This window comes from Pelodiscus sinensis, chromosome 2 (assembly GCF_049634645.1).
Source record: "Pelodiscus sinensis isolate JC-2024 chromosome 2, ASM4963464v1, whole genome shotgun sequence".
Taxonomy (NCBI): domain Eukaryota; kingdom Metazoa; phylum Chordata; order Testudines; family Trionychidae; genus Pelodiscus; species Pelodiscus sinensis.
Genome location: NC_134712.1, coordinates 202,652,412 through 202,678,194, shown reverse-complemented (window position 1 = coordinate 202,678,194; position 25,783 = coordinate 202,652,412). Strand labels below are relative to the sequence as shown.

General features: G+C 41.9%; 1 protein-coding gene and 1 long non-coding RNA gene across 13 annotated transcripts in view; one reads left to right on the top strand and one right to left on the bottom strand.

Moving 5' to 3' along the window:
- SNX13 (sorting nexin 13) overlaps positions 1 to 25,783 on the bottom strand; it is a 127,681-nt gene that overhangs the window by 6,219 nt on the left and 95,679 nt on the right. For 7 of the 12 annotated variants that reach the window (XM_025179082.2, XM_075922258.1, XM_075922255.1 and 4 more), the window contains 6 exons: positions 21,889 to 21,996; positions 19,657 to 19,767; positions 17,725 to 17,886; positions 9,824 to 9,895; positions 6,662 to 6,807; positions 906 to 974 (listed from right to left, as the gene is read on the bottom strand). In XM_025179082.2, coding sequence (XP_025034867.1) covers positions 906 to 974; positions 6,662 to 6,807; positions 9,824 to 9,895; positions 17,725 to 17,886; positions 19,657 to 19,767; positions 21,889 to 21,996 — 668 coding nt within the window. Of the gene's footprint in view, positions 1 to 905; positions 975 to 6,661; positions 6,808 to 6,910; positions 6,940 to 9,823; positions 9,901 to 17,724; positions 17,921 to 19,656; positions 19,768 to 21,888; positions 21,997 to 25,783 lie in introns of those variants that run through there. The other 5 variants (XR_012902011.1, XM_075922256.1, XM_006138336.4 and 2 more) reach the window with 5 other exon arrangements.
- On the top strand, positions 388 to 24,831 carry LOC142827327 (uncharacterized). The gene is made up of 3 exons (XR_012902012.1): positions 388 to 417; positions 11,787 to 11,983; positions 24,716 to 24,831. It is a non-coding gene; the product is annotated as an uncharacterized LOC142827327 (long non-coding RNA).

Here is a 25,783-nt window from a genome sequence, read left to right as displayed (position 1 = left end):
TAGAAACCATGAAATTCACTCAGTAATTCCAAAGAGAGATGAAACCTCTGCAACATCTTCACATATAATCTCCTCAATAAGGATATTTCTATACAGACTGGAAGAGTGTCCAGAAAACTAATGTCAGAGACCCTTTGTTATAGGCTCTGTTAGTACGATCCTTTGCATCTTCTCTCTTGAAATGAAAATACCTGTCACATATCCATCTTCCTTGCTAAAGAGGCCACCTTTATGAACCACCTTCCTGAAAAACTCCTTCTACATAAATTACAACTAGTTTAGCTTATTCTTGAGGCTTTTACAAGTACAGAATTCTCAAAGTGATGTCATAAATAGAGATTTCTTTTAACTCATATATTCTTTTAAAAACTGATGATTACCCGAGAGGCTAAAAGCTACAAAAGAAAGCTCAATTATGTATGTATGTGTAGATAAATATTAGTAATAATCTGTGTCAAGGTTTAACTACAATAGTTGTTGCTGCTCCCTCTCGAACATATTTATTATATACTGTCATGAACACAAATAAGCCACTGCATCCTAGTTACGTTTTGCTCTGTTTAAAAGTACACAATAATTATGTAACAGTTTAGAACAGGTAGTGAAGGTAGTGTCCCTTTCCAAAAAGGAAAATTTTATAAGGGAGAGACTAGCCACAGAACATTCTCTGTTCAAGTAATGGATAATTTACATATTTTAAAATCTTTACAGATCAGGTAGTAATTTGTATCTAGTACCGAGGCAGAATTTATGGTTTGATATGGAACAGGGAGTATTTACTGTCTCTGACAGCTTAAACTGATTTCATCGCTGAGATAAGAGGACAAATGTTAGATACCAGTAGGCCTATATGGGAATATGTGCACTACACTGTCTAGCGGTTTTATTAAACTTATAAAACATACCTAAACCGCTTCACTGCATCTGCTACTTGCTCAGGAGATGTCATCCAGTCAACATGATCAACTATTTTTCTAAAATCAAAGACACAAATCAGTGATCTCTCTCATCTTACTTTTTCAGTGGACATCAAGAAACAGATGGCTTTAAGTAAAGAGTGCTTTAAAGTAACTAAAACGCCAAATAATGTTCAAGAATTAAAAACAAAGTAGTACATCATTTCTCCTTTTCCCCATTCCATGCATAAATTACATCGTGTTACCACACCAGAAAGCCTAATGTTAATTCTTGGTCTCGTTTAAGATTTAAATTCAGCCATTTTCCTGCCCCATTTTGAGGACTTATGAAGTTCAACATATTCACCCAACAGAAGTAGGAAAGAAGGGTAGAGAACAGAAGAAGCCTGCAAACCATATTGTCATTAGTAATTTACATTTTCCCTATCCTACAAACAGAACTTTATAACATCACATCACATAGATTCAGGAAGGAAAGCAATTAAAGAATTTTCAATTTTCAGCCACTGGATATTATATCTTTGTTTAACAGACAGAAGTGACCATTATCAAATTTCTGTTTTCCCATGTAGGCATGTACAGACTGCAATCGAGTCATCTCTTAGCTTTCTCCTTTACAAGATAGATTGAGCTTCTTTTGTCCATATTAAGGCATGTTTTCTAATCCTTTAATAATTCTACTAGCTTTTCTCTGAACTCTCTCTCACATCACAATTCTTCTAGAATTATGGACATATAATGCAACACTCTATTCTAGCACAGACAAATACAAAAGGTAAAATTTCTCACCCTACTTCAATTCATCTGTTTATATATCCAAGGAAAACATTTGGCCACAGAATCATACTGGGAGCTCATGTTGAACTAATTATTCATCATAGCACCAAAATGTTTGAAGTGGCCCCAGGCCAGCCCAGAAGGGGCGGGGCCAGAATGCTTCTGGGCTTTCCCATAATTGGTCTGGGAGTGGGGAGAGCCCCTTTGCCCACCATTCCCATTAGGCACCCATGCCCCTGGCAGGGTGACAAGAGGCTTCACACACTCCCCAGCTCCCAGGCCCTGATTGGCCTGGGGGTGGGGGAAGCGCAGGAAGTCTCCACCCACCCTTCAAGCAGCACATGGCACTTTGAAGTGCCGTGCACTCCTCGCAGGGCCAAGACAGGGCCAAGGAAGCTTCACGCAGCTCCCCTGCCCCCAAGCCTTAACTGGCCTGGGGGTGGAGGGAGTGCACGAAGCCTCCTTCCACCCTACCCTCGCTCTGCAAGGAGCATGTGGTTTTTCAAAGTGCCATACACTGCTCGCAAGGCGGGAGGAGACATCAAGTGCTCCGCCGCCTCCAAATCCTGATTAGCCTAGGGGCGGAGGAGCTGTACAAAGATTCCCTCGTCCTGCTCCCACTCTGTGCCAGTGTACAGTACTTTTAAGTGCGTGTGCTCCTTGCAGGGTGAGAGGAGGGCTTGGGGGAGAGGGAGCATGTGACGTCTCCTCCCACTCTGCGAGCAGCAGATGGTGCTTCAAAGTGCTTTGTGCTGGTCAAAGAGCAGGAGGAAGCTTTGTACGCTCCCCTGTCCCCAGGCCTGGGGGCAGGGAAGCGGCAGGGCCTCTGGGGGCTGAATCAACCTGCTTTGAGGGCTGGATCCAGCCCGCAGAGGTCCTTTTGCCCATCCCTGACCAAAATCATCATCTTCAGAGTCATGTTTCCCAACAGAGAGTCCCCATTATGCAAGCATGGCCTACATTCTTTGTTCCTAGACCAGTGGTTGGCAAACTGCTGCCTGCGAGCCACGAGTGATCGGTGGCCACCTTCCAGGTGGTCTGCCACTTGAGCTCAGCACCCCTCCTTAACCCTTCCTCCCTCCCTCCCTCCATCTCCCCAGCACTGGCTTGCCTCGGGTGTAGGGTAGGGTTGCCAGATGTTTGAAACAAAAATACCAAATCCCCTTGAAAAAAAACACGGGGAAAAAAATTCTGTTGAAGGAAAAAAAGGGGGGGGGGGGGAGAAGACCAAAGTTGTGAGGGAAGGGAAAAAAAAAAGAACTCCAAGACTTATTAAACAAAAACAAACAAAAAAAAATAAAATAAAAATAGCATTAACACAGCAAGTCCCCTTTAAGAGTGAGTGCAGGGGTAGGAACAGGGGAGTAGTTGAGCACTAAGCCCCAGGGGAAGCATTGCTTCCCCTTGGTTGGCAGCCATTTTGTGCCGGCAGTTTTGCAAAACCAGGTAAGCATGGGGTCTGGGGCCAGGGGGTGTAAGGAGCCGGGGGAGCTCTGGGTGGGGGAGGAGGGAAGGCCGGGCGCTGAGTGTTTGCAGGGTTTCCAGGTGTCCGGCATTTTCGCCTCCTGGCTGGGGGGGGGGAGGGGGAGAGAGGGAGGGAGGGGAAATCAGAAAATACTGGACATTTTGGAGGCAAAAATACCAGACTGTCCGAGCAAATACTGGACACCTGGCAACCCTACTGGAGGGAGGGGCGAACCTCCCTACCAGATCTTCCTTGCAGCGAAGAAGCATGCTGCTGGCTCTGCTCCCCTGCCCATCCCCCAGCTGGGGAAATAGGAGTGTACAGATGCGTTGCCTAGAGGCTTTCCCCACTGTTCCCATTGGCTGGAGTTCTGGCCAATGAAAGGAGCAGGCGGCCATGCCTGGGACACAGTGCTAGGGAGTGTGGAGTGCAGAACTAAGTAAGTGCCACCTATCCTCCCACGCCCAGACCCTGCCCCATAAGCCCACTTCTGCACCCTCCCCCAGGCAAGACACCCTATCCCCACTCTGCTCCTGTAACCTCTCTTGCTCCTGCAACCTTCCCCCAGGTCAGACACCCTTCCCCCAATCCACTCCTACACACTTCCTCCTGACTAGATACCCTACCCCCACCCTGCTCCTGAACCCTCCCTTGCTGCTGCACCCTCTCTCCTGGCTACACAATGCACCTTTCCTTCCCTTGCTCTTGCCCCTTTCCCTCTGGCCAGACACCCTCCTCCCAGCCTGCTCCTGCCACCCTACCACTCACCCAAACCTCGCACCCTTATCCCCTCTTGCACCCCACCTTCTGCCCAAATCCTGCACCCCCATCCCTATCCCACTCACTGGCAGCCCTGTCCTACACACTGAACCTCTCATTTTTTCCCCACCCCGGAGCCTGTGGGGGTTCTACAAAATCAAATAATCCCAGAACCTCAGAAGAGTAAATCCATCTGATGGGAAACCCTGAACCTCAGTCCTCTCTATCCCTCCACCGTCCCTCATGAGGCTAGAGCAACCAAGGCAGGCAATGGGAGGGGGGGGTAGGGAAACCTGGGCCCTCCCTCTCCATCAGGTCCCAGCCCAGGGCCCTGTCAGTGGTGGGCATGTTCCACCATTGGTTTAGTGAGGAATCTGCCCAAAACATGTTGAGCTCATGGGGTGCTCCAGCTCCTCATCCTGGGCTACTTCCTACCCAATTACTGACATCTTCCCCACCTGCGTCCTCCGGGCTGGTCAATTCCCCAGATAGTCCCTGCTGTCTGCTCTCTGCTCCCCTGTCCATCTGCTGATCCTCCACCTCCTGAGCTCTGGCAGGAGCTCCTTCCCCTATGGTGGTCAGCCCTGACTGAGCTGCTTCACTGGCCTTTATACTGGTCCTCCTGTTGGAGAATGCTCAGTAGGGCTGTGGGAGAGGGGCTCTTTTAGCCAGGTAGGCCTGCTTAATCCCTGCAGAGCTAATGTGGGGTTGGTACACCCCATCACAAGTCTATCCAATTGTACAACAATATCTATTGCGTTGGCTGTGGGAATGCAGCACATCATCCTATTGTCCACCTCTACCTTGCAGAATGTGCTTCCAAATATTCTAAACAAGGATAATCATTTTTTCTTTACATGTTTGGAGAGCTCTGTGGGCAAGATGATTTTCTTACAGATTTTCATCCACACATTCCATCTCTCTCTCTCTCTCCATTTCCTTGAATTATCTGGATTTTGGAATAGTTTCTACAATGACCTGGCCACTATGGAACTGGAGAGGAGAAATCAGAGAGGAAGTCTAGCAGTTCATAACTACCAGAGACAAAGAGGTCAAGGTGGCATGCTACACAGCTGGGAACAGATGAGGATGGCAGGCTGTGGCTACCAGAGAAAAGAGTGTCAGGAAGAATTCTGAAGCAAAATGCAGGACAATGTAGTACTTTAAAGACTAACAGGAAGAATTCTGTACAGCTAAAAGGTTGCAATTGATTCTTGCTGTGTGAAGTTCCTCCTGATCCTCTTCTCTCTTGTGGCCACTGCCTGCCACACTCCCTTTTCTGCAGCTTTTATGCCACACTGACCCTTGCTTTTGGTGGTTATGAAATGCCAGACTTCCTCTCTGATTTCCCCTCTCTCCAATTCCATAGTGGCCAGCTCAATGTAGAATCTGTCTGAGTTGCTTATGCAGGGGCCCATGGCCCAGCGACATAACCCATATGCAGAGAAACCATCACTCGCCAAGTCCTGCTACCTTCAAACACACAAAAAATGTCTAGAGATTGCTATAGTTTCCTTGCTTCTAGGCTGATGAGGATAACTTAAGTTATTTCTAATACAGGATACATAATTTGCTTTGTCTGCTGCTTCCTGGTGGATGAACCCATGGAATTATGTAATAGTGTCCTGAGTGGCTTGGGGAAATAGAGGATTAGAACAGTGCTATTCCCGCCCCCCGCCCTCCCCACTCTGAAATTATTCGTGTGGTAGAACATGGATTAAACAGTACTGCATTTGTTTTAAAAACCACAGTCACTTTAGAAAGATCTATAACAGTTTGAGTATGCTTTAACATAATTATAAAACAAAAGTCTTGATGGTCTTGAAAATGCTGAAATACGAAAACCAACACAGTAAATTCCTGTATCATTATTGATTAGCTCTCACAGAGAAACAGTTTTGCCATCACACAAAAATTAGACATATCAAAACATTTCTCTCTCTCAAGTCAGATTAAGTCAAAATCTCCTACTCTCGTGAATGGAAAATCAAAAATATTTTCAGTTTAGTCAAAATATTTTGTTTCTATAATTTCTAATCTTTTATGACATCAACCATTTAATTATTAAATGAACAGCCGTTTCAAGCGAGAAAACTTTCAAATGAAAAATTCTAGTATCAAAATGAAATAGGCAGTTATTTATTTTTCCACATTGTGTGTCAAGTTTTATCAAAATCACCTCTTTCCCATGAAAAGTGTGATCTTTGACAAGTTGGCATTTTCCAACTGAAAAGGGTCTTGCTGAAATCAGTTCTGATGCACAAAGAATAACTATAATCCAGTCTGGTAGGTTGTAGGGCTTCAATTGTATGCCCTGCTGATTAACTCATTTGTTTAATAGTGCAAATAGTAATAAATCATGTGAACAGTCACTGTATAAAATAAAGTTTATACAATGTCAACACTGGTTGATATTTATAGAAGTATGTCTTCAATATCTTAACATATGCAAAAGCTTACTATTTTCTTGTAAATTAACCTTCTCTAAAAAGTGTAAATAGGACTCATTCCATGTCTTAACAGACATTAAAATGATCTTTTAAAAAATAAGTTTCCATCTCATTCCATCTTTAACAGTCTTTTTATAATCTCAGAGGGAAAAAAAATGCAGTCAAGCAGCAGTGAGCTTGCATTTGCAGATGTACAATCATTAGAACACTGCAATTAAATTACAAACGGTATTTTTCTAGAATGATTCACAAACACTCCTACAGCTCTTGAGCATGAATAAAAAAGTTGGTACCTATTGATTGTGTCTCCATATGTTGCTCTAATAAGCTGTTGCAGTAGATTTTTTATATTTCTTCTTAACCACTGATTTCGCTCTTTTAAATCAAAGATTTCATCCATAAGGAGCAGCATTATTCTAAGAGGAATATTGTCATCCACCTAGATACATGGATTAAAAGCCAAGTATAAACAGAAAACCTGTATTTCAACTCACGTAATTAAGACATCATCTACTACAATTGTCAAAAGTTAAGCATCTTACTGCTCCGGCTACTGCATCACATTGTCTTTCTGAAAGAAATCAATGGTTAAAAGACTTTGCTGTTGTCTGAAATCTCTCTTCAGGATGGAATCATTCATGATTTTTATTTTGAAATTAAACTAGTTTTAAGTATTTTTTAAATAAGTCCTAAAATGGAATCTGCTGCATTATTGAGGCCAGGATTGTAGAGTTCAGAACCAGATACAGAAGTTATCAGCACTATTACTTACAGGGGTTTATTTTTCTTTTCTTCTTCAGATAGCAACAGTGCTTTCAAGAATAGAGCTGATGGCAAACTCAAGGCATAGCTCTCTTCTGGACACCCTATCTTTTGAATGCCCAGTAGCAACAGTGGTTCTGAAAGGAAGGTGCCCAACTGCAGACCACTCTTCCATTGCTATAGAACCCAAACTTTTATTCTTTGAGTTCCAACTGAGCCAGATGCAGAAATAAGCTGTGTCAGAGAATTCCATAGAACCAGCATTTTTAAACATAGCAGTGGTAGGGAGATAGAAAGTTCTGTTTTCAAATGCTTCACTGTGATTCCGTAGTAAAAACTTGCTTTTGATTTTTAAAAGTAACATAGGCTGATATACGTGAACCTATATTTTCAGAGATATTGCAAAAAAATTGATAGCTCCAAATAGATAATTAACGTAAACTCTTGTGCAAATGCAATAACTGTCAATATTTATATTGATTTTTAAAACACATTATGCTTTCAATTTTTATCTTCACATTTTACATAACTATGCTATCGGACCATGTCAAAATCTGAAAAGTCTTAGATGTCTCTTTATAGGTGAACAGTTGGGTCTATTATTTATACATTGTATGTTTCATGTTTCAAAATACAAATTTACAGATTAACTGACATTGTTAGGCAAATAACCTCATTTTTATCATATACATTTAGATGCAAGATAGTAACTTATCTAGAGTAGCCACTTCAACATATCAAGTCAACATATACTAGACTATGAATCAGAGAATATTAAAAATAATAACTGAATAAACTATTAAATGAGTTTCTTGGTATTAAAAATATTTTAATAAACCTGTACTCTCATGGGACATAAGAAACCTCACTGAGCCCTCTGTAAATCTCAGTTGTAAAGAGCAAATTCACTTTGCTTCAGGCAAAAAAATATCTAACAGTATGGCATTCCTCTGAAAAGTGACTACAATGGCATCTGTTCTCTTAACTGTTATCCTAACATTACTATAGTTTAATAATGTAAAAGTCAGCTGTAGAGACAATAGAAAGTTATGAACTAACTGCAAAGACAAACTGTTTTCTTAGGTACACCAGTGTAACTCCATTATATTCCATAGGATAGTAAAGATGTTTCGGAATGCAGAATTTGCCAACAATGGAGTTGCACAACTACAGTTGAGAGCAGAATTCCCATATGCAATTGGAAATAAACCGAAATTTGAAAGATTGTTTCCTATACTTGGATGGAGCTCAAAGGATTTGCTGCCCAATTCCCATGGAAAGTCAATGGGATTTGAGCACCTAACTCCATAAGGATTCCTTGAAAATCCCAGCCTAAATCTAAATCCTATATACTTAAGTACATAGCTAGTTTTTCAAAGGTGCTCAAGGTTCAGCACAAATTATTAAAGCTATGTGCTCTTAATCTGGCCACATATTTGGTATCTTAAATATAGATTTTGAAGCGTACATTTTAAGGATCTCTTTTTGAAAATCTTGGCCTTAGTTCACAATTCTGTTAGTGAGATACAGGCCAACTAAATCCTCCTTATACTACTGATTCTACACAATGCTAAAAGAGAAATGTAGTAAAACTGTATTATCTAAAGGTTTAATTATTAACTTCCTGGCATTTTGTGAGGGTCAGGAAAAGTGCTAAATGTAATATATTCTGAAATATGGTGCAAAAGTCAAACGTCCAAACACTACTTTCAAAATGAACTTTTAAGACTAAGTAGATACAATTTTTTTTTCCTGAAAAGTTGAACTGTAAAATAGGGAAGTACTTTAGTTCAAACTCTTGTACCATTTAGTGTACTTTCTATATTTATTTGTTTTGGAAGAGGACAATGTCTTAGAATAAACATTTCAAAATTAAACAATCTACTGATAAACAATTACATTAGATGAAATCACAGCAAAACAAAAGAATTGAAGCCTATGTTACTTGAGCAAAAAGGCATTTACCAGATCCCTGGTAGCATTTATGAACAGGAAGATAAACTGGAATGCTTTGATGTGACAAATAAATACGTGAAGTGTGGAACAGGTGCAGATTTATGACCATGACAAATCAGCATATAATCACTAGTAATCTTATGGGCCTTCAGTCCTAGTTACAGATAGAATATTTTTTTCAACTGTGTTTCACACATATGACCAGTGTATCAATCAGAACACTGGGAAAATACCATAGCTTATGAGACCATCAAGAGCTTAACATTTTAAACTTCACTATCACATTTCTAATATTTCTTCCTTTATGTACTTCATGGTCCACATATGGCATAGGAATTTTTTTTTAATTCTTCCAAACAATTCTCTGATCACCAATATTGGTGATGACTGCTAGTTTTCAAGATCTCAGAAGCAGATCTAGCTGTGTACTATTAACTTTGCAACCCTATTCTATATTTGAGGATAGTCACAGAAGTATTAGTAGGTGGATAACATTTACTACACTACCATGCAAGCCATTTAGTATTAAAACAGCTTCAAAAAGTTTTAGAATGAAATTTTTATTTCAGAATTTTTTTACTTTAAGGTACTATTTCCAATTTTCCCCTTTGGTTTAATTTCTGATGCCAATATATAGTATAGCATAAAGTAAGCAAATAATACAAATATGAAACAAAACTCACATTGGTACTTAATTTAAAGCAGCTAAACCAATCTGAACTAAAAGTCAGACTTACATTGTCATCAAGCTGTGCTGCAACACGGCAGTGTTCAGGATCTGAATCAGTTTTCTGCACTAAAGGAGGCACCTATACTAAAAAAAAAAAGACATGACTATGGGGGGAAAGTTATAGGTCTCAAGGAAAACATCAAAGAGAACCTCTAATTATAGCAGAACCAATTTCAAAATTTTCCAATACAGTCCTCATAACTAGTTATAGGCATTCTGATTCCAAGTTAGTGACATACCAAAATTACTGAAATATCTTCCAGTATTGCTTGAAATGTGTTTCCCAATACAGCTATCAAAACTGTATGAATAGTCTCAAGAAAAAACCCCCAAACATTTATATTAAAAATAATTATAGGAACTATCAAATTAGAAGAAATTAGTAGTAGGTCTAGCTCTATATCCTCTCTCTGATAATGGCTAATACTTCAGAGAAAGGTGTAAACCCCATCAATCCATATTGGAGAACCAACAAAGTACTCTTCTTCCTGATCTCAGGACTGAAGCATAAGGTTCCATAATCCTAGTTCTCTATGGCTGTGTCTACACTAGCATGAATTTCCGGAACTGCTTAAAACGGAACACTATTCCGTTTTCAGTTTTTCTGGAAAAGGAGCGTCTACATTGGCAGGCTGCTTTTCCGGAAAAGCCCTTTTTCTGGAAAAGCGTCTTTGGCCAATGTAGACGCACTTTTCCGGAAAAGAGCCCCGATCACCATTTTCGCGATCGGGGCTTTTTTTCGGAAAAGACTACTGGGCTGTCTACACTGGCCCTTTTCCGGAACAGTGTTCCGGAATAAGGACTTATGCCCGAGTGGGAGCAGAATAGTTTTTCCGGAATAGCAGCTGATTTTGTACAGTAGAGCGTCGTTGCTTTTCCGGAAATTCAAGGGCCAGTGTAGACAGCTCGCAGCTTATTCTGGAAAAGCGGCTGATTTTCCGGAATAAGGGGCCCAGTGTAGACACAGCCTGTGAGTATAACTGTGTTATCCTTATTGATGTACTTGGGAAATGTTCCAAAAAGGGAGGCTTAATGTGAGTCAAGGCCCAATTTTGTTTGTACACAAATTATTAGTTTTATATTTCATGACATCAGATTTCCTCTTCTCTTTCTTGTTTTGAAGAAGAGCCCTGACACTCGGGGTATGTCTACACTTGCTCCCTAGTTCTAGTGATGCAAATGTAGGTGAACGAAATTCCCAATGAAGTGGGGATTTAAATATCCCGCGCTTCATTGGCATGATCTCGCCAGTGTGTTACTCCACTCAACAGCTGATTCAAACCAGGAAATGCGCGCTGGGACGCATTAGTTCGAACCAAACCCCTTAGTTTGAACTAATGTTACTCCTCATTTTTTTGAGGAGTAATGTTAGTTCGAACCAAGGGGTTGGTTTGAACCAACACGTCCCAGCGCACACTTCCTGGTTCGAATCAGCTGATGAGCGGAGTAATGCGCCAGTGAGATCATGCTAATGAAGTGTGGGATATTTAAATCCCCGCTTCATTAGCAATTTCAGTCACCTACATTTGCATCCCTAGCTTGAACTAGGGAGCAAGTGTAGACGTACCCTCAGTGATTTGAAAGTTGATTTGATGAGAGATACACTGGACAGTGCCTCTGGTAGCTCACAAATAATTCATCCAATCATCGCAAAGGCAGCTATTACTGCCATACATTTTGTAATAACCTGGGAAGCTGTCTATAGGTCAAAGGGTAATATTGTAAATGGGTAAGGAGATTAATTGATCAAGAATCTGAGATACTTTCTGTGACCTTGATAAATAACCACATGGAAATTGGTAGGCTGCCTTTGACTTAAAGGACTCCTGTCTCCAGGATGAGATTAATGGGAACCAGCATAACTTTATAAAATGTTTATCTATTTTAGATATCTGTTTGCTTTGACATGGGAAGGAAGAAGTTTGACAGAGAGCCCTAATGGGTTCTAAAATCGCTTCATTTATTTGCAGTGCCACCCGAAACGATGCAGCAGAGACCAGAATATCAGTAAGGCTGTGAGAAGATTTCCTAACCTCTTTCACCTGAATGTCCAAGGCTGATGCCTCCCTTTTTAAGAGCTCTTGGTGATCATCAGAGGGGGTGTAGATAACTTCAAATAAACTGTTTCATCTGGTCCAAGAGAAGGATGAAGCTAGCACAGGTTGAGGTACTTGAAAGTCTTGCTAGTTATCCCTACAAATGCTCCTGAACATCATCTTATGGCTCAGTACTAGCCTTGGGATCAAAGGTGTTCAACCAGCTGACTCCCCTCTTTTAGCCTAGGGAAATTGAATGCTAATGAAACAATGAAGCTCTGGAAACTGGAAAACCTTCACAGATTGCAGAAGGCCCACTGAAAAGATGTTGGAACCCAACGTCTTGCAGCACACATGTACAGGCCAGTACTAGACACAGGGTGTGACAATTATCTGAAGGGATAAGGTCTAGGGCGGGAATGGCAAGATGCACTCTGCAGCTGAGAAACATAGGAGCCAACCTCAAGTCAGTAGCAGAAATGCCTCATCCTGACTATGGAGGAACCAGTCCAGTCAGTGCCAGGGACTAGTGTTGAGATCCTAGGAAGAGCAAAAAAACCCTTTACTGCTGGCTTCTCTCTCAGCACTATTAGAACCTTCAGGACTCTAGAGACTGAGTCAGTATTAGGTCTTGCACTGGTGCTGACTGGTTTACCAGTCCTGAAGGAATGATCACCTGCACTGCAGGGGACATTGGCATTAATAAGCTGAGCAAAACCCTTTCAATTTGAAATGTCTCTGGAAAGGACAGTACCAGGAGTGTGTCTGACTAGTGTGAAGCAAAATGCAGGACAATGTAGCACTTTAAAGACTAACAAGATGGTTTATTAGATGATGAGCTTTCATGGGCCAGACCCACTTCCTCAGATCAAATAGTGGAAGAAAGTAGTCACAACCATATATACCAAAGGATACAATTAAAAAAAATGAACAAATATGAAAAGGACAAATCACATTGCAGAACAGGAGGGGGATGCGGGGGGGGGGGGGGAAGGAAGGAAGGTAAGTGTCTGTGAATTGATTATATTAGAGGTAGGGAGAGTGGGATGTTAGTGAGTTAATGGTATTAGACTAGTGTGTTAGAGATTTAGATGGTGCCACAACCACGAAAGCACCACTTTGCGCCTCAGGCTTGACAGTGTCTGCCTTAGTGCAAGAATCAATTACTTTACTTAGCCAATGAATATGTGAAGGATTGCTTGGATTCTGACTGTATTCTAAATTGTTCCCTTTCCCAGCAGACTTTGGGGCTAAAGAGCACTTCTTCCAGCAGTGTCCTTGAAAGACTTGAACAAAATATAGAACTATGTAGCACTTTGAAGACTAACAAGATGGTTTATTAGATGATGAGCTTTCCTGGGCCAGACCCACTTCCTCAGATCAAATAGTGGAAGAAAATACAGGCAGTCCCCGGGTTACGTACAAGATAGGGACTGTAGGTTTGTTCTTAAGTTGAATCTGTATGTAAGTCGGAACTGGCGTCAGCCGCTGCTGACACTGATCAGTTACATACAGATTCAACTTAAGAAACCCAGGCGTCCCCAAGTCAGCTGCTGCTGAAACTGATCAGTGGCTGATTCCAGGAAGCCTGGGGCAGAGCAACTCTGCCTCGGGCTTCCTGTAGTCAGCCGCTGGTCAGCTTCAGCAGGGGCTGACTTGGGGACGCCTGGGGCAGAGCAGCTGGGGTGGTGCTGGGTTGCTCCAGTAGCGCGGCTCCTCGGCTCTACTGGAGCAACCCAGCAGCACCCCAGCTGCTCTGCCCCAGGCGTCCTGATTCAGCCGCTGCTGAAACTGACCAGCAGCAGCTGAATCAGGATGCCTGGGGCAGAGCAGCTGGGGTGCTGCCAGGTTGGTCCGGAACGGCGCTGAGGGACCAACCCGGCAGCCTCCAGCTGCTCTACCCCATGGGTAGGCAAGAAAAGCCTGGTCTGCTGGGGGGAGGAGGGGCACTAGCTGCACCCCCCCCCCCCCCAGCAGACCAGGGAGACGGGGGTGGTGGGACAGCCCAAGTCCTCCACGGCTTTGCTCCGTCTCCCTGGTCTGCTGACCTGGGAGACGCGGAGCAAAGCCGCAGAGCATGCGGGCAGCGGGACAGTCCAGGCGCGCCGCGGCTGTCCCACTGCGGGCGTGCTCCGAGGCTTTGCTCCCCATCTCCCTGGTCTGCTGGTCGGGAGACGGGGAGCAAAGCTGTGGAGCACGCCCGCAGGAGGACAGCTCAAGCGCGCCCGGGCTGTCCCGCTGCGGGCGTGCTCCGAGGCTTTGCTCCCCGTCTCCCTGCAGACCAGGGAGACGGGAAGCAGCTTTTCTCGCCCCAGAGGACGGGGGCGGCGGACCGTGGCGCATCTGGGCGTCCCGTCGCTCCCGTCCTCCGGGGCGAGAAAAGCCCCGTTCGTAACTGCGGATCCGACATAAGTCGGATCCGTGTAACTCGGGGACTGCCTGTAGTCACAACCATATATACCAAAGGATACAATTAAAAAAAATGAACACATGAAAAGGACAAATCACATTTCAGAACAGAAGGTTAGGTGGTTGTCTATAGGAGACTATGGGTCTGTCTCCCAGAGCTTCTTGGAGTTTAGTGTCCAAACCTCAACTACCCACCCGGAGAAATAGAAAAGCAAATTGAAAGAGCCAAACGAATACCTAGAAACCATCTACTACAAGACAGACCCAAGAAAACCAACAGTAGAACACCACTTGTCATCACCTACAGCTCCCAACTTAAACCTGTCCAACACATTATCAATAAATTACAGCCTATACAGGACACTAAACTCCAAGAAGCTCTGGGAGACAGACCCATAGTCTGCTATAGACAACCACCTAACCTCAAGATGATTCTTACCAACAACCACAGGACATACCACACTAATACCAACTCTGGTACTTTCCCTTGCAACAAACCTCGTTGCCAGCTTTGTCCACATATTCACTCTGCTGACACCATTATTGGGCCTAACCAAGTGAGTTATAAGATCAAGAACACATATTCCTGTGCCTCCAGAAATATAATCTATGCTATCATGTGCCGAAAGTGTCCGTCTGCTATGTACATTGGACAAACGTCTCAGACACTTCGCCAAAGTATCAATGTCCACAAAACAGACATTAGACAGGATCACAAAGAAAAAACAGTTTCTTGCCATTTCAACCAGAAAGGACACTGTCTTAATGACCTAATCACATGCATCCTACTTCAGAAGACTTTCAAATCTGCACTTGAAAGGGAATCCTCTGAACTGGCATTCATGCTAAAATTCGACACTCTCCGCAGGGGGCTGAACAAAGACCCCAACTATCTTACCCATTACAAAGATAGCTTCCCCAATTATCACCTCTAATACCATTAACTCACAGACATCTACCCTTCCCCACCTCTAATATCATTAACTCAGAGGCATTCCCCTTCCTTCCCCCCCCCCCCCCCGCATCCCCCTTCTGTTCTGAAATGTGATTTGTCCTTTTCATATGTGTTCATTTTTTTTAATTGTATCATTTGGTATATATGGTTGTGACTATTTTCTTCCACTATTTGATCTGAGGAAGTGGGTCTGGCCCACGAAAGCTCATCATCTAATAAACCATCTTGTTAGTCTTTAAAGTGCTACATAGTCCTGTATTTTGTTTCAGCTACACCAGACTAACACGGCTACATTTCTGTCACTTGAAAGACTTCTGTTTCTTAGTGGGCACAGCAATTTAGTATGCATCAGAGGCACACTTCTCTCAGCTGCTGATGTACTTGATATCCCCTCTGACCACAAATGTTCTGAAGGTGGTTTCAGGACAACTTCCATCAAAAGAAATGTCAGCCTGGATTTTCAATCTCTCTTGGTCTAAAGCTTGAAGTCACTTCAAATTCAGCAACAATCCCTGATAAAAAGACTCATCCAAGCATTTCAAGTAACTTGGGGATGGGTCTCTCTCAGGCACAGACTTCAAGCATGTCAGGCAACATATTTCCAAAGGCATTATTTGATACTGATAATGGAATGTCAACCATAAGGAAAAACTAAGACATTAAAATTAAATCCAACATTAACCAACCCTAATAACCATACAAATGTGTATGCACTACATGAAAAAAATGTATGGAGAGCACTTACTAAAGCAAAACCAACAAATTCAAACATTAGTCACAGATAGTAAGACTGAAAGAATAGGCAAGTGATCTGTGCCCTCTATACCTACACACAGAAGTAATCTGCCACAGAAAGAGCTGAAGCTGCACTGACATGTACCAGGGAGAAAAAGGTCTTCCAACAACTGTGGTTCAGGATCCACACGTGGCAAGAGTAGAATGCACATGTGTAGTGCAATCACTTGAAGGAGGAAGTGGAGCTCCCACTTTCTCCTTACAACTTTAGATATGTGGTATAGTAGGTGGGGATAAAATTGGGAAAGTTCAAATTAGCCAAAGATATAAGCTAGCCAAGGAAAAGAAAGAATCCTGATAAGCAAACAGACAATTAAATCACAGTTGAGTTTTCCCACTTCCAGTGCAGGGTCAGACAAACAGAATACTTTCCTGTATTCTCACCTTTATTTTCAGTTGTCAGGGCAGCTACTCTGAGGGAGAAAAATAAGTTACCTGCCTAATGGGAGACTGATAAGAGTGGATGGTGTACAGAAGAACAACATAGCTTCGTCTCCCCTCCCTCCTAGCAAAAATAACCCAAACAAAAAAAATCTTGGTAGAGAAAAGAGAAGAGCCAACAGCTTAAGGGAACTGGCAGGGAGTAGAAATGTAAAAATCACATTTAATCAATTAACCAGTTAAATGTTATGTTTAACTGGTTAACCTCTTAAAAGATGGGGTATGCAGGGGGCTGCTCCAGCCCAGCCAGGCTGCCAGTTAACCATAAACCAGTAAGCATCACCCATTAATGGTGACAACCATTCACACCCATAGTAAGGAGCTATCATAAAGCCCGGCAGCAGAAGCAGGAACGCCAATACCAGACTTAGCTCCTTATCAATGCTCCCTTGTCTTCTTTCAATATCTGTGAAGCCTAGGGTTTCTTCACCTCTTGTTTGATCCTCAGTTGCTAGATGTAGGTGAGAAAAAGGCACTGGTTTGCCCTCATTGCCCTGTACATTTACTGTTTGAAACCATAGCTCCTTCCTGCCCCCTCTCTTAAATCAGCAAGTGCTACTTCCTTACTGAGGGTTTTCATTAGTGATTTCAGCAGGGAGAGGAAAGGGGAGGAGGTTCTTAGAAATAGGAAGCAAAAGAAGAGAATCAGAGTAATCTAAACATTAATTTAATTGATTTGGGTCTTTAAAAGCACTTTTATTTACCTTAACCCTCATTTTGAAGAGTGTCAGTAACAAATAGTTGTGTCTACTCCTTCAGATTTTGCTGTGTTTTTGGCTTAAATCATGGGGCAACAGGTGGTTGAATCTCTATCCTTTTTAAGGCCAACCTTGAGAAAGCCCTGGCTGGAATGGCTTAGATAGGATTACTCCTGCTTTAAGCAGGAGTTTGGACTAGATGACCTCCTAAGACCTCTTCCAGTCCTAATCTTCTATGATTCCATGTAATCTTTTGAACCGTATTTCCATCAATTTGAAATGTTTTGCCTTTTAATTTTGCTTAGTGCCCTCTTTCTTGTATTTTAAAAATAACCAGGTGTCTGTGTGATCTTCTTTATATCATTACCACGTACATTGCTTTCTTTTGCAACTTCCATTACTCTTCAACTTTCCAAAGTAAATAAAACCCGTAAAGAATAATTGTTTCCCTATCCTTAGCATTTTCTATTCAATAGGGTGTTTACCATTTGTTTTTAGATAAAGGGACCCAAACCTGAAAATCATCATCTCCTGTTAGAATCTATTATATATTGCCTCACCAATACATTCTTACCTTGAAAAATGATTGCTTTATGTCTTGTCCCAATCTTTCTGACATTTTGCCCATGTTGTCTGACATTTTAGTCATCCCCTCTGCCAGGCTGTCAGGGAGGGACTTGACTGCATTTGAAACATTTCTCATAGAGTTACGCAGTGGATTTACAAATGTGTCCATCTGAAGGGGAAAACATTTACCACGATTGCATAACCTATGGAGGACACTAGTACAATCATCCAGTACAAAAAAGTCGCACTTTTCTAGAGAATACACTAATTTGTAGTACAACTCCTACTGCGAATATAAAAATCCCATTCATGCAAGCACAAGATTAAGTATTTTTACTTAATTTTGAAAATTTTACACAGAGAATAGGAATTTCACCAGCTGAAATCAGATATCAGGCATGCTTACTTGAACGGTCTTCAAGGCTCTGCCTCAAGCCTTGTGAGTTAAAATGAATTCTGCATTTATTTTTTATGATCATGTACATTTTGAAACATTGCGGACATCTATGCACAGTTGTCTGATTTATTTGCATCAGATTATCTTACTATATAAAAAAGTTTCCCTGAGTGCATATCTAAACTATACTTTATGCCAACACAAACATTGCTTAAAGTGCTGAAGTTTGTTTTCCACTGAGTTCAGAGAAACATTTTGGCTTCATTCTCATCTACATTATAATTTCCATTTCCTCACAGTCCCACTCTGTCTGTATCTATATAATCCTCATTTTCTGCTCCCTCAATCTCATCTTCTTGCCTTTATTCAGATGTTCCCTTATGCTTGGGTCTTCCATTTTTTGCCCACTAATTGTCCTCTCAGTCTCTCTCTCTCTCTCCCCTCTGAACTCACTTCTTCCATAAGTGCAGGCGCCTCATTCTCATTTCATCTCCTACCTGAATCACTGTTCCATATCTTGTCTAAAAAGCTTCATGATGATATGTTAAGTCTAACATGTTCAGCATTAAACATATACGTTTTAATTATTTTTTAGTATAATATTTCATGAAGACTAGTTATAAATATTCTGGGTTTTTTGAGTGCACACTAAGTACAATGCAAGTAACAAAAGCATATAATCAAGTGTAAAGTCTACAAAAGGAAAACACGGCTATGAAAGATACCATATATTTGGAAAGCAAAACACTAAATATTCTTTTCCGGATATTACAAAGCTGGATAAATTCAGAATGTTTTGCAGTCAAGTCTCCAGTCATACATTTTTAAAGAACAATTTAAAAGTAACTCTGCAAACAATTTAAGATGTTGGGCATGCATGTCACTAAAAATTTGGGAATGAACATGAAGATCTAATTTGCAAAAGCTGCCCATGCAAAATGGCCAATTGTAAACACAAGTATCTATTTATGGAGACATCCATATCACAAACTAAACTGAGTTATGTGCAGCGTTATCCGTGGACACACAACTTCCATGCTAATTCTGTGTAGGTCCTGCTGGCTGAATGTGTGAAAGCACTAATAGCAGCCTTGGAACGTACATACATTACATACTTTGGACTAGAGAATGAAAGCGATAATAGCAGCAGTATATGCTGAGTTGAAGGCGGGTAGCAGATTCGGAAAGGAAAGTGAGAACAGGAAACTTCTGTGGGAAGTTAACTTGTCAACAATAGAATTAAAAAGTCTTTTATAGCACATTTAACAGCCACTGACTTCTTGGAAATTTGGTGTCTGACTTACAAATGAAGACATTTAAAAAATGGCTAAATTCTTAATTCTCCATTTGCCTATGTCAAGATATATTTGCCTCTGACAACATACATTCCTAATGCAGTGCAAATTAAAAATGTTTGTACATGAAATAAAACACTGGTTTATAACTATCTTCAGTCAATGAATTGATCATGATCAGTAACTAACTAAGTTAGGACACCAAATGCATCACTAAAATCTGCTATATACTAAATGCCATTCTTACCTTCCGAGCAAAATCACCTTTTCCTTTGCTGTACGCTTTATTCTCCAGGAAGTCATACACACAATGGGCTAAAGCTGGGGAGGCTTTCATCATTTCAGGATTTAACAACAACTAAAAGATTAATTGTAAACTTTCAGCTAATTCCAAAACATAGCACATATTTAGAAAAAAGTCATTACATTTTCTTTTGTATGATAGTCTTTTAATACTGTACACAGCGATTAAATGTGCATTTTTTAAATTTTCTATCTCTAAACATTACTTCAAGATTAGCATTGTACCTGACAGGTAAATAAGTACTTCATAATTAACTTCAAACATTTTTAAGAAGGATCCATCAGTCCCACACTGAATGTAAAAGGCACCTTTTTCAGCTAAGTGTCCAAAACCAATAGTAACGCTACAGGTTGGACTTCCCTAGTCCGGAACCTTCGGGAACTGACTGGTCCCAGATGAGGAATTTTGCTGGAGCAGAGGATGTCATTTCTGGCCTCCTGCTACCGTCTCCCCCAGCTTTAGCCCGACCTTTGGCCTCGGCTCTCAGCTCCCCCAGGCAGCCTCATGCCAGGACTCTTGTGCTCTCCCCTCCCCACACAGCCCTGTGCCAGGGAACACCGGGCCCCACTGAGCCACTGCTGGCCATCGCCACCATTGCTGCAGCTCACAGCCCCGCCAGGCAGACAGACAGACACTGGATCTCCCAGCCCCGCTGGGCACTCCTGCTGCCAAGCACTGGTCAGCCTGCCGGCAATTTGCTGCAGGCAGTCTGCTGCCCTGCCAGCCCAACAGGGCTCCCCTACTGCTGGCCCCTTATCAGGACCCTCTGGTCCTGCCGTGCCAGACCACAGATGTTGCCAGATCAGTCCCAGTTTAGGGAGATTCAACCTGTATAATCCACACTTAAGAAAAATAAAATACCATACATATTACAAATGCAGGCTGTTAGACAATCTAAACAGATGTTACATTTCATAGTATCCTGTTTGCTTTTACTCCCTTGTAGAATTTTACCATGGTCTACATTAATCCTGTAAGTTTATCTAAGAATTATTTAGTTTAGTTGTGTAACTAATGTAATTTAAGTCAATATATCTTAGATGAACTTAACATCAGTGACCACGCTACCCTGTGTTGATGAGAGACACTTTCCCAATGACACAGCTTCTGCATCTTGTTCAGGTGGAATACAGATATAGATGGGAGAGAGCTCTCCCATTAACATAATGCATCTTCACCAGACTCTCTAAATTGACTCTTCTGCTTTGATTTAGAGCAGTAGCAAAGATATACCCGAGGGGGACGATGATGACTTCTTAGATAACTGTTCCCTGTTGAGTTGAAAAGTTTAGAGACCAGTCTTACCAATGAGTCACTTAGAAATTAGATAACTGAATTTCGCCTCAGAATAATGGAAGAGAGTGATTAAACTAACACTTTTTTTAAAAAATGACTAAAAAAAGACAGGAATGTTGTTTCAATCAAGCTAAGCACAATTATCAGGACTACGTATTTGTTGTATCTAGAGGTGTGATTTGCTACCTGTGTATACATACCCATGCTATATTAAAGCTAGCTAGTTCACTAAAAATAGCAGCAAGGACCGGGTAGCATGGACTTCAGTTCAGGCAGCACAAATAAGCATACACGCAGGGGACTCAGGCAGGCTTGTGCAGATTGCATTATGTACTCATTGCTATTTTTAGCACAAAAGCTAAAATAAAAGAGGCAAGAATATATCTATGCAAGCTACAAATCACACACCCAACTACATTGCAGATACAGACCAATTCTGAAAGTTGTGCTGAGCGTGGGGAAATCAAAGAAGTATGCCAAACTAACAAATAGTATAAAATTTTACTGTTCTATTTATGGTACAATGGGAAAGACATACTTCCTTAAGCAGTGAACCCTTTTCAGAAATTAGAATAAACTAGTTCAGCTTCTTTGTTAATCCAACTGGAAACTAGATTAACACCTTATAAAACAGCATCTGCATCCTTCACTTACACTTGAATTATTATGTTCTGTTCACTGAAATACAGATGATCGCAGTTAAATCTGGCATTTACCTTTAGCTGTAACATTTCTTGTGTTCCAAATCAGTGTATTTCATTAAGACAATCTAATTGTGACTGAATTAATATTTATTTGCATTTACTGAATATCTATCCGTTCAAACAGAAAACCGTAAACACAAAAGAAAATTTGAAACTGGACTAGTCAAGATGTTACCTGCAAATATGCATTTAAATCTTTTTTCCTCTTCTCTAAAAATTCTCTGTCCATGTTGTTAAATGTCTTCTTGCCAGGAAGCTTCAATATACTTGCTAGGTTTTCAAACTAGAGAAAAAAAATGCTGTGTTATTTTTAATTGTGATTTTTTTTCATAGATTCACAGATTGGATTCCACAAGTACTCATTATGATATCTATTCTGAAGTCCTGCAAAACATATCAACTTGAATTACCCACTTATTTTTAAGTTAGAAATGTACAAAATATTCATATAGAATAGATCATCAAACCTGCTCAAACTCAGCTTGCATTTAAGATTCATTATTTTATTAATTGAGCAGGAAGAGCTAAAAGATTGTTTGCACAATGGGAGCGTCCTCAAATCTCTTCCAAATGTTATCCTGCCTCCTTTCAGGTCTGCCAGCTTGCTCTCATCTTCCACAAGTTCTTAGAGGCCTTCCTTACCACTGTTGTCTTCTGAGGGAAGTGGCCTTCTTCTTACTACTGCTGATTCCATTCTGTAACTGCTTAGGCTTATGCCAAGATCTTTTAGGATGTCACATAGCTGACTTCATATATGGGAGAGCAACACAAGTTCAAGAAGTGAAACACCCCCAGATGTGAAAGTGACCATAATACACAGCCTCTTCCAAGGAATCCAGAGTTTCTGTAGCATTCACATACTAAGCAATTAAAACTCAATTCTTAGCTGGTTTCAGGAGCAGGAGACTTTTGAACTCCCTCTTCATGTCTTACACAGCCACCCACTAAAAATCCTCTGCCCTTTCTTTCTAAGGGTATGTCTAGACTACATCCCTCTGGCGACAGAGGGATGTAAATTAGACAGACCAACATTGCAAATGAAGTGGGAATTTAAATCTCTCACGCTTCATTTGAATAAAAATGGCTGCCGTGTTTTGCCAAGTCAGCAGTTTGTCAGCAAAAAGTGGCTGTGAAGACGGGGATCGGGCGACAAAGAAAGCCCTTGTCGGCTGATCCCTATGCCTCGTTAAACGAGATTTACAGGATCGGCTGACAAAGGCTTTCTTTGTTGCCCAATCCCTGTCTTGACAGCCACTTTTTGCCGACAAACTGCTGACTCGGCGAAACGCGGCGGCAATTTTTAATAAAATGAAGTGAGGGAGATTTAAATCCCCGCTTCATTTGCAATGTCGGTATATCTAATTTACGTCCCTCTGGCGACAGAGGGATGTACTCTAGACATACTCTAGGGGTGGGAGTAGATCAATCTGAAACCAATGCCACAAGTCAGCTTTGTGAAATTTGAAAATGAGTTATCAAACATCATAGCTCTCATTTACAAAGGCACAAATATTTATGACCCAAGATTTCAGTGCTCTTATTTATAATAAAATGCTTGGCCTAAATCAAAGCCATCACAAAGAGTGTAGAATGCCCCTCACTGAATGAGCTAAGATCATTCTCAACAGAAAATTCATTGTTTCAGGATAATTAAAACTCTACTTCTTCCTTACTATTCACTCCCAGCTTTAGATATTATTTGATTTCTATAGTCTCTATTAATAATGTGATAGCTCTTTCTGCTAGTAAAAAATTAAATAAAAAGGCAAAAAAGTCACAGGACTAGGCTTTCCATGTATCCAAATTGTGCTTCTGAATCAGGGTGCAGGAAAGCTTCAAGCCACTGACTATGGTTCCCTGATGTAGCACTGGCAAGCCCCTGCACAAGTGAGAACACGTGAGGAGTTGGTTTAACTTATGCCACTGCTGCAAAGTCCTTTAGAAACCTTACACTAGTTTCAGAGGATAGATAATAGAACTCTTGTTGCAACACCAAAGTAACATATTCCCATATTGAAGAGGCCAGACAATACATCGACATCATTGGTACTAACAAGCTACTTACCACATAACAGCACCAAAGATCTTTAATTTTTCCTCAGTGGCTAGAACAGGAAATCTCGCTACGTGGTAACACATATTACTATGTAAGTATGTGGATTCACGAGTTTAAATATTGCAAACATCAATCAACAGGTTATACATAATTAATAAGATTGAAAAGTTGATTAAAAAGAAATGCCACAATATGCACATATTTATAGTACTGGAAGAGAAGCAGGGTAATGGAATATTTTGTGAAAGAGCGAGATTTGTTAACTAACAAAAAACAATAGCTTTGAGCATTGGTTTACAGAATTTTCTATACACAGTTCAATAATTATATTTTATGGGTATTATCTGTCACTTCCAGAAACTCAATTGAAAAAAAGACGACTTTATGATAAGTATAGATATTGTTGCTTTAACGTGTAGTCCAAACTATAGTGATCTAGAGTCTAATGCAAAACCCACTGAAATGAATGGAAAGGCTCCCACTGACTTAACAGGGCTTTTAATCTGTGTATCTATATGAACAAACTATACTTTATTAGCATGGGCTACACCTCTTTACATGCTGCCATCAGAGACCTACACAGCTCTTCCAGTTTCATGGTTTCAAGGATGTGGTATGTCTTTTTCAAAAATAGATATGAAGAACTAATCCTGCAGAGGAATGGGTGCAAAACTGATATACTGAAATATATTTTCTATATCCCCTGCTAGTCAGGAACTGTCCAATACTGATAATTTTTATAACCTTAAAAATACTTAATCTATGTGCATATATTATTAAATATAAATGGTATGTGTACACTTGTACATTAGGGATGTAAAAATTTGTTTAAAAATGTAACCGTATAATTGCTAAAAATCATAGTGGTTACATCCACAGCGGGCTCTGCAGTATAAGGATCTATACTGCAGCACCCACAGCGAAGTCTCCTCCTCCTTCACTTCAGGCTCTGAAGATGACCCCCCTGGAAGCCAGCATGTAACCTGGAGGTGGGGAGCAGGGGGAGACAGGCCTGGCCCACCCCCAAACAGAGGCTGCTCCAGCTAGATCTGTGGTGGTAGGTGAGGCTTAATGGTTAACTGGTTAGCCATGTGTTTACTCTTCAAGAAATCAGCCATTTCCATATTAAAATGTTATTTAGACTGTATAAGGCTGATCTGGCTAAAGAGAACTCTCATTAGAGTATTCAAACCTATTTATACTTCTGTTACCGAAAAAATAGTGTAAATGTATGCTACAGACCAACAGTTGTAAATAGTTAAAAGGCTTATACAGGCAGTCCCCCGGATCCGCAGTTACGAATGGGGCTTTTCTCGCCCCGGGGGACAGGAGCGGCGGGACGCCCAGATGCGCCACGGTCCCGCCTCCCGCATCCTCTGGGGCAAGAAAAGCTGCTCCGCATTTCCCTGGTCTGCTGGGGGGGTAACCCCCACCAGCAGACCAGGGAGACGCAGAGCAAAGCCGCTGAGGACGCCGGCAGCGGGACAGCCGTGGCGTGTCTGGGCTGTCCCGCTGCCCGCGTGCTCCGCAGCTTTGCTCCGCGTCTCCCTGGTCTGCTGGGGGGGACTCCCACCAGCAGACCAGGGAGACGGGGAGCAAAGCCGTGGACGACCCGGGCGGCAGGACCGCGGTGCGTCTCGGTCCCGCTGCCCTTGGTCCCGCTGCCCGTGTCTCCCTGGTCTGCTGGCGGGGGGGGGGGGAGGTGCAGCCTGTAGTAGAGCAGCTGGGGCGCTGCCGGTTCGTCCCGCAGCGTCGCTCTGGGTGCTACGGGCCCAACCCGGCAGCACCCCAGCTGCTCTGCCCCAGGCGTCCCCAAGTCAGTTGCTGCTGAAACTGACCAGCGGCTGACTACAGGAAGCCCGAGGCAGAGTTGCTCTGCCCCGGGCTTCCTGGAATCAGCCGCTGATCAGTTTCAGCAGCAGCTGACTTGGGGACGCCTGGGGTTCTTAAGTTGAATCTGTATGTAAGTTGGAACTGGCGTCCAGATTCAGCCTGTTGAAACTGATCAGCGGCT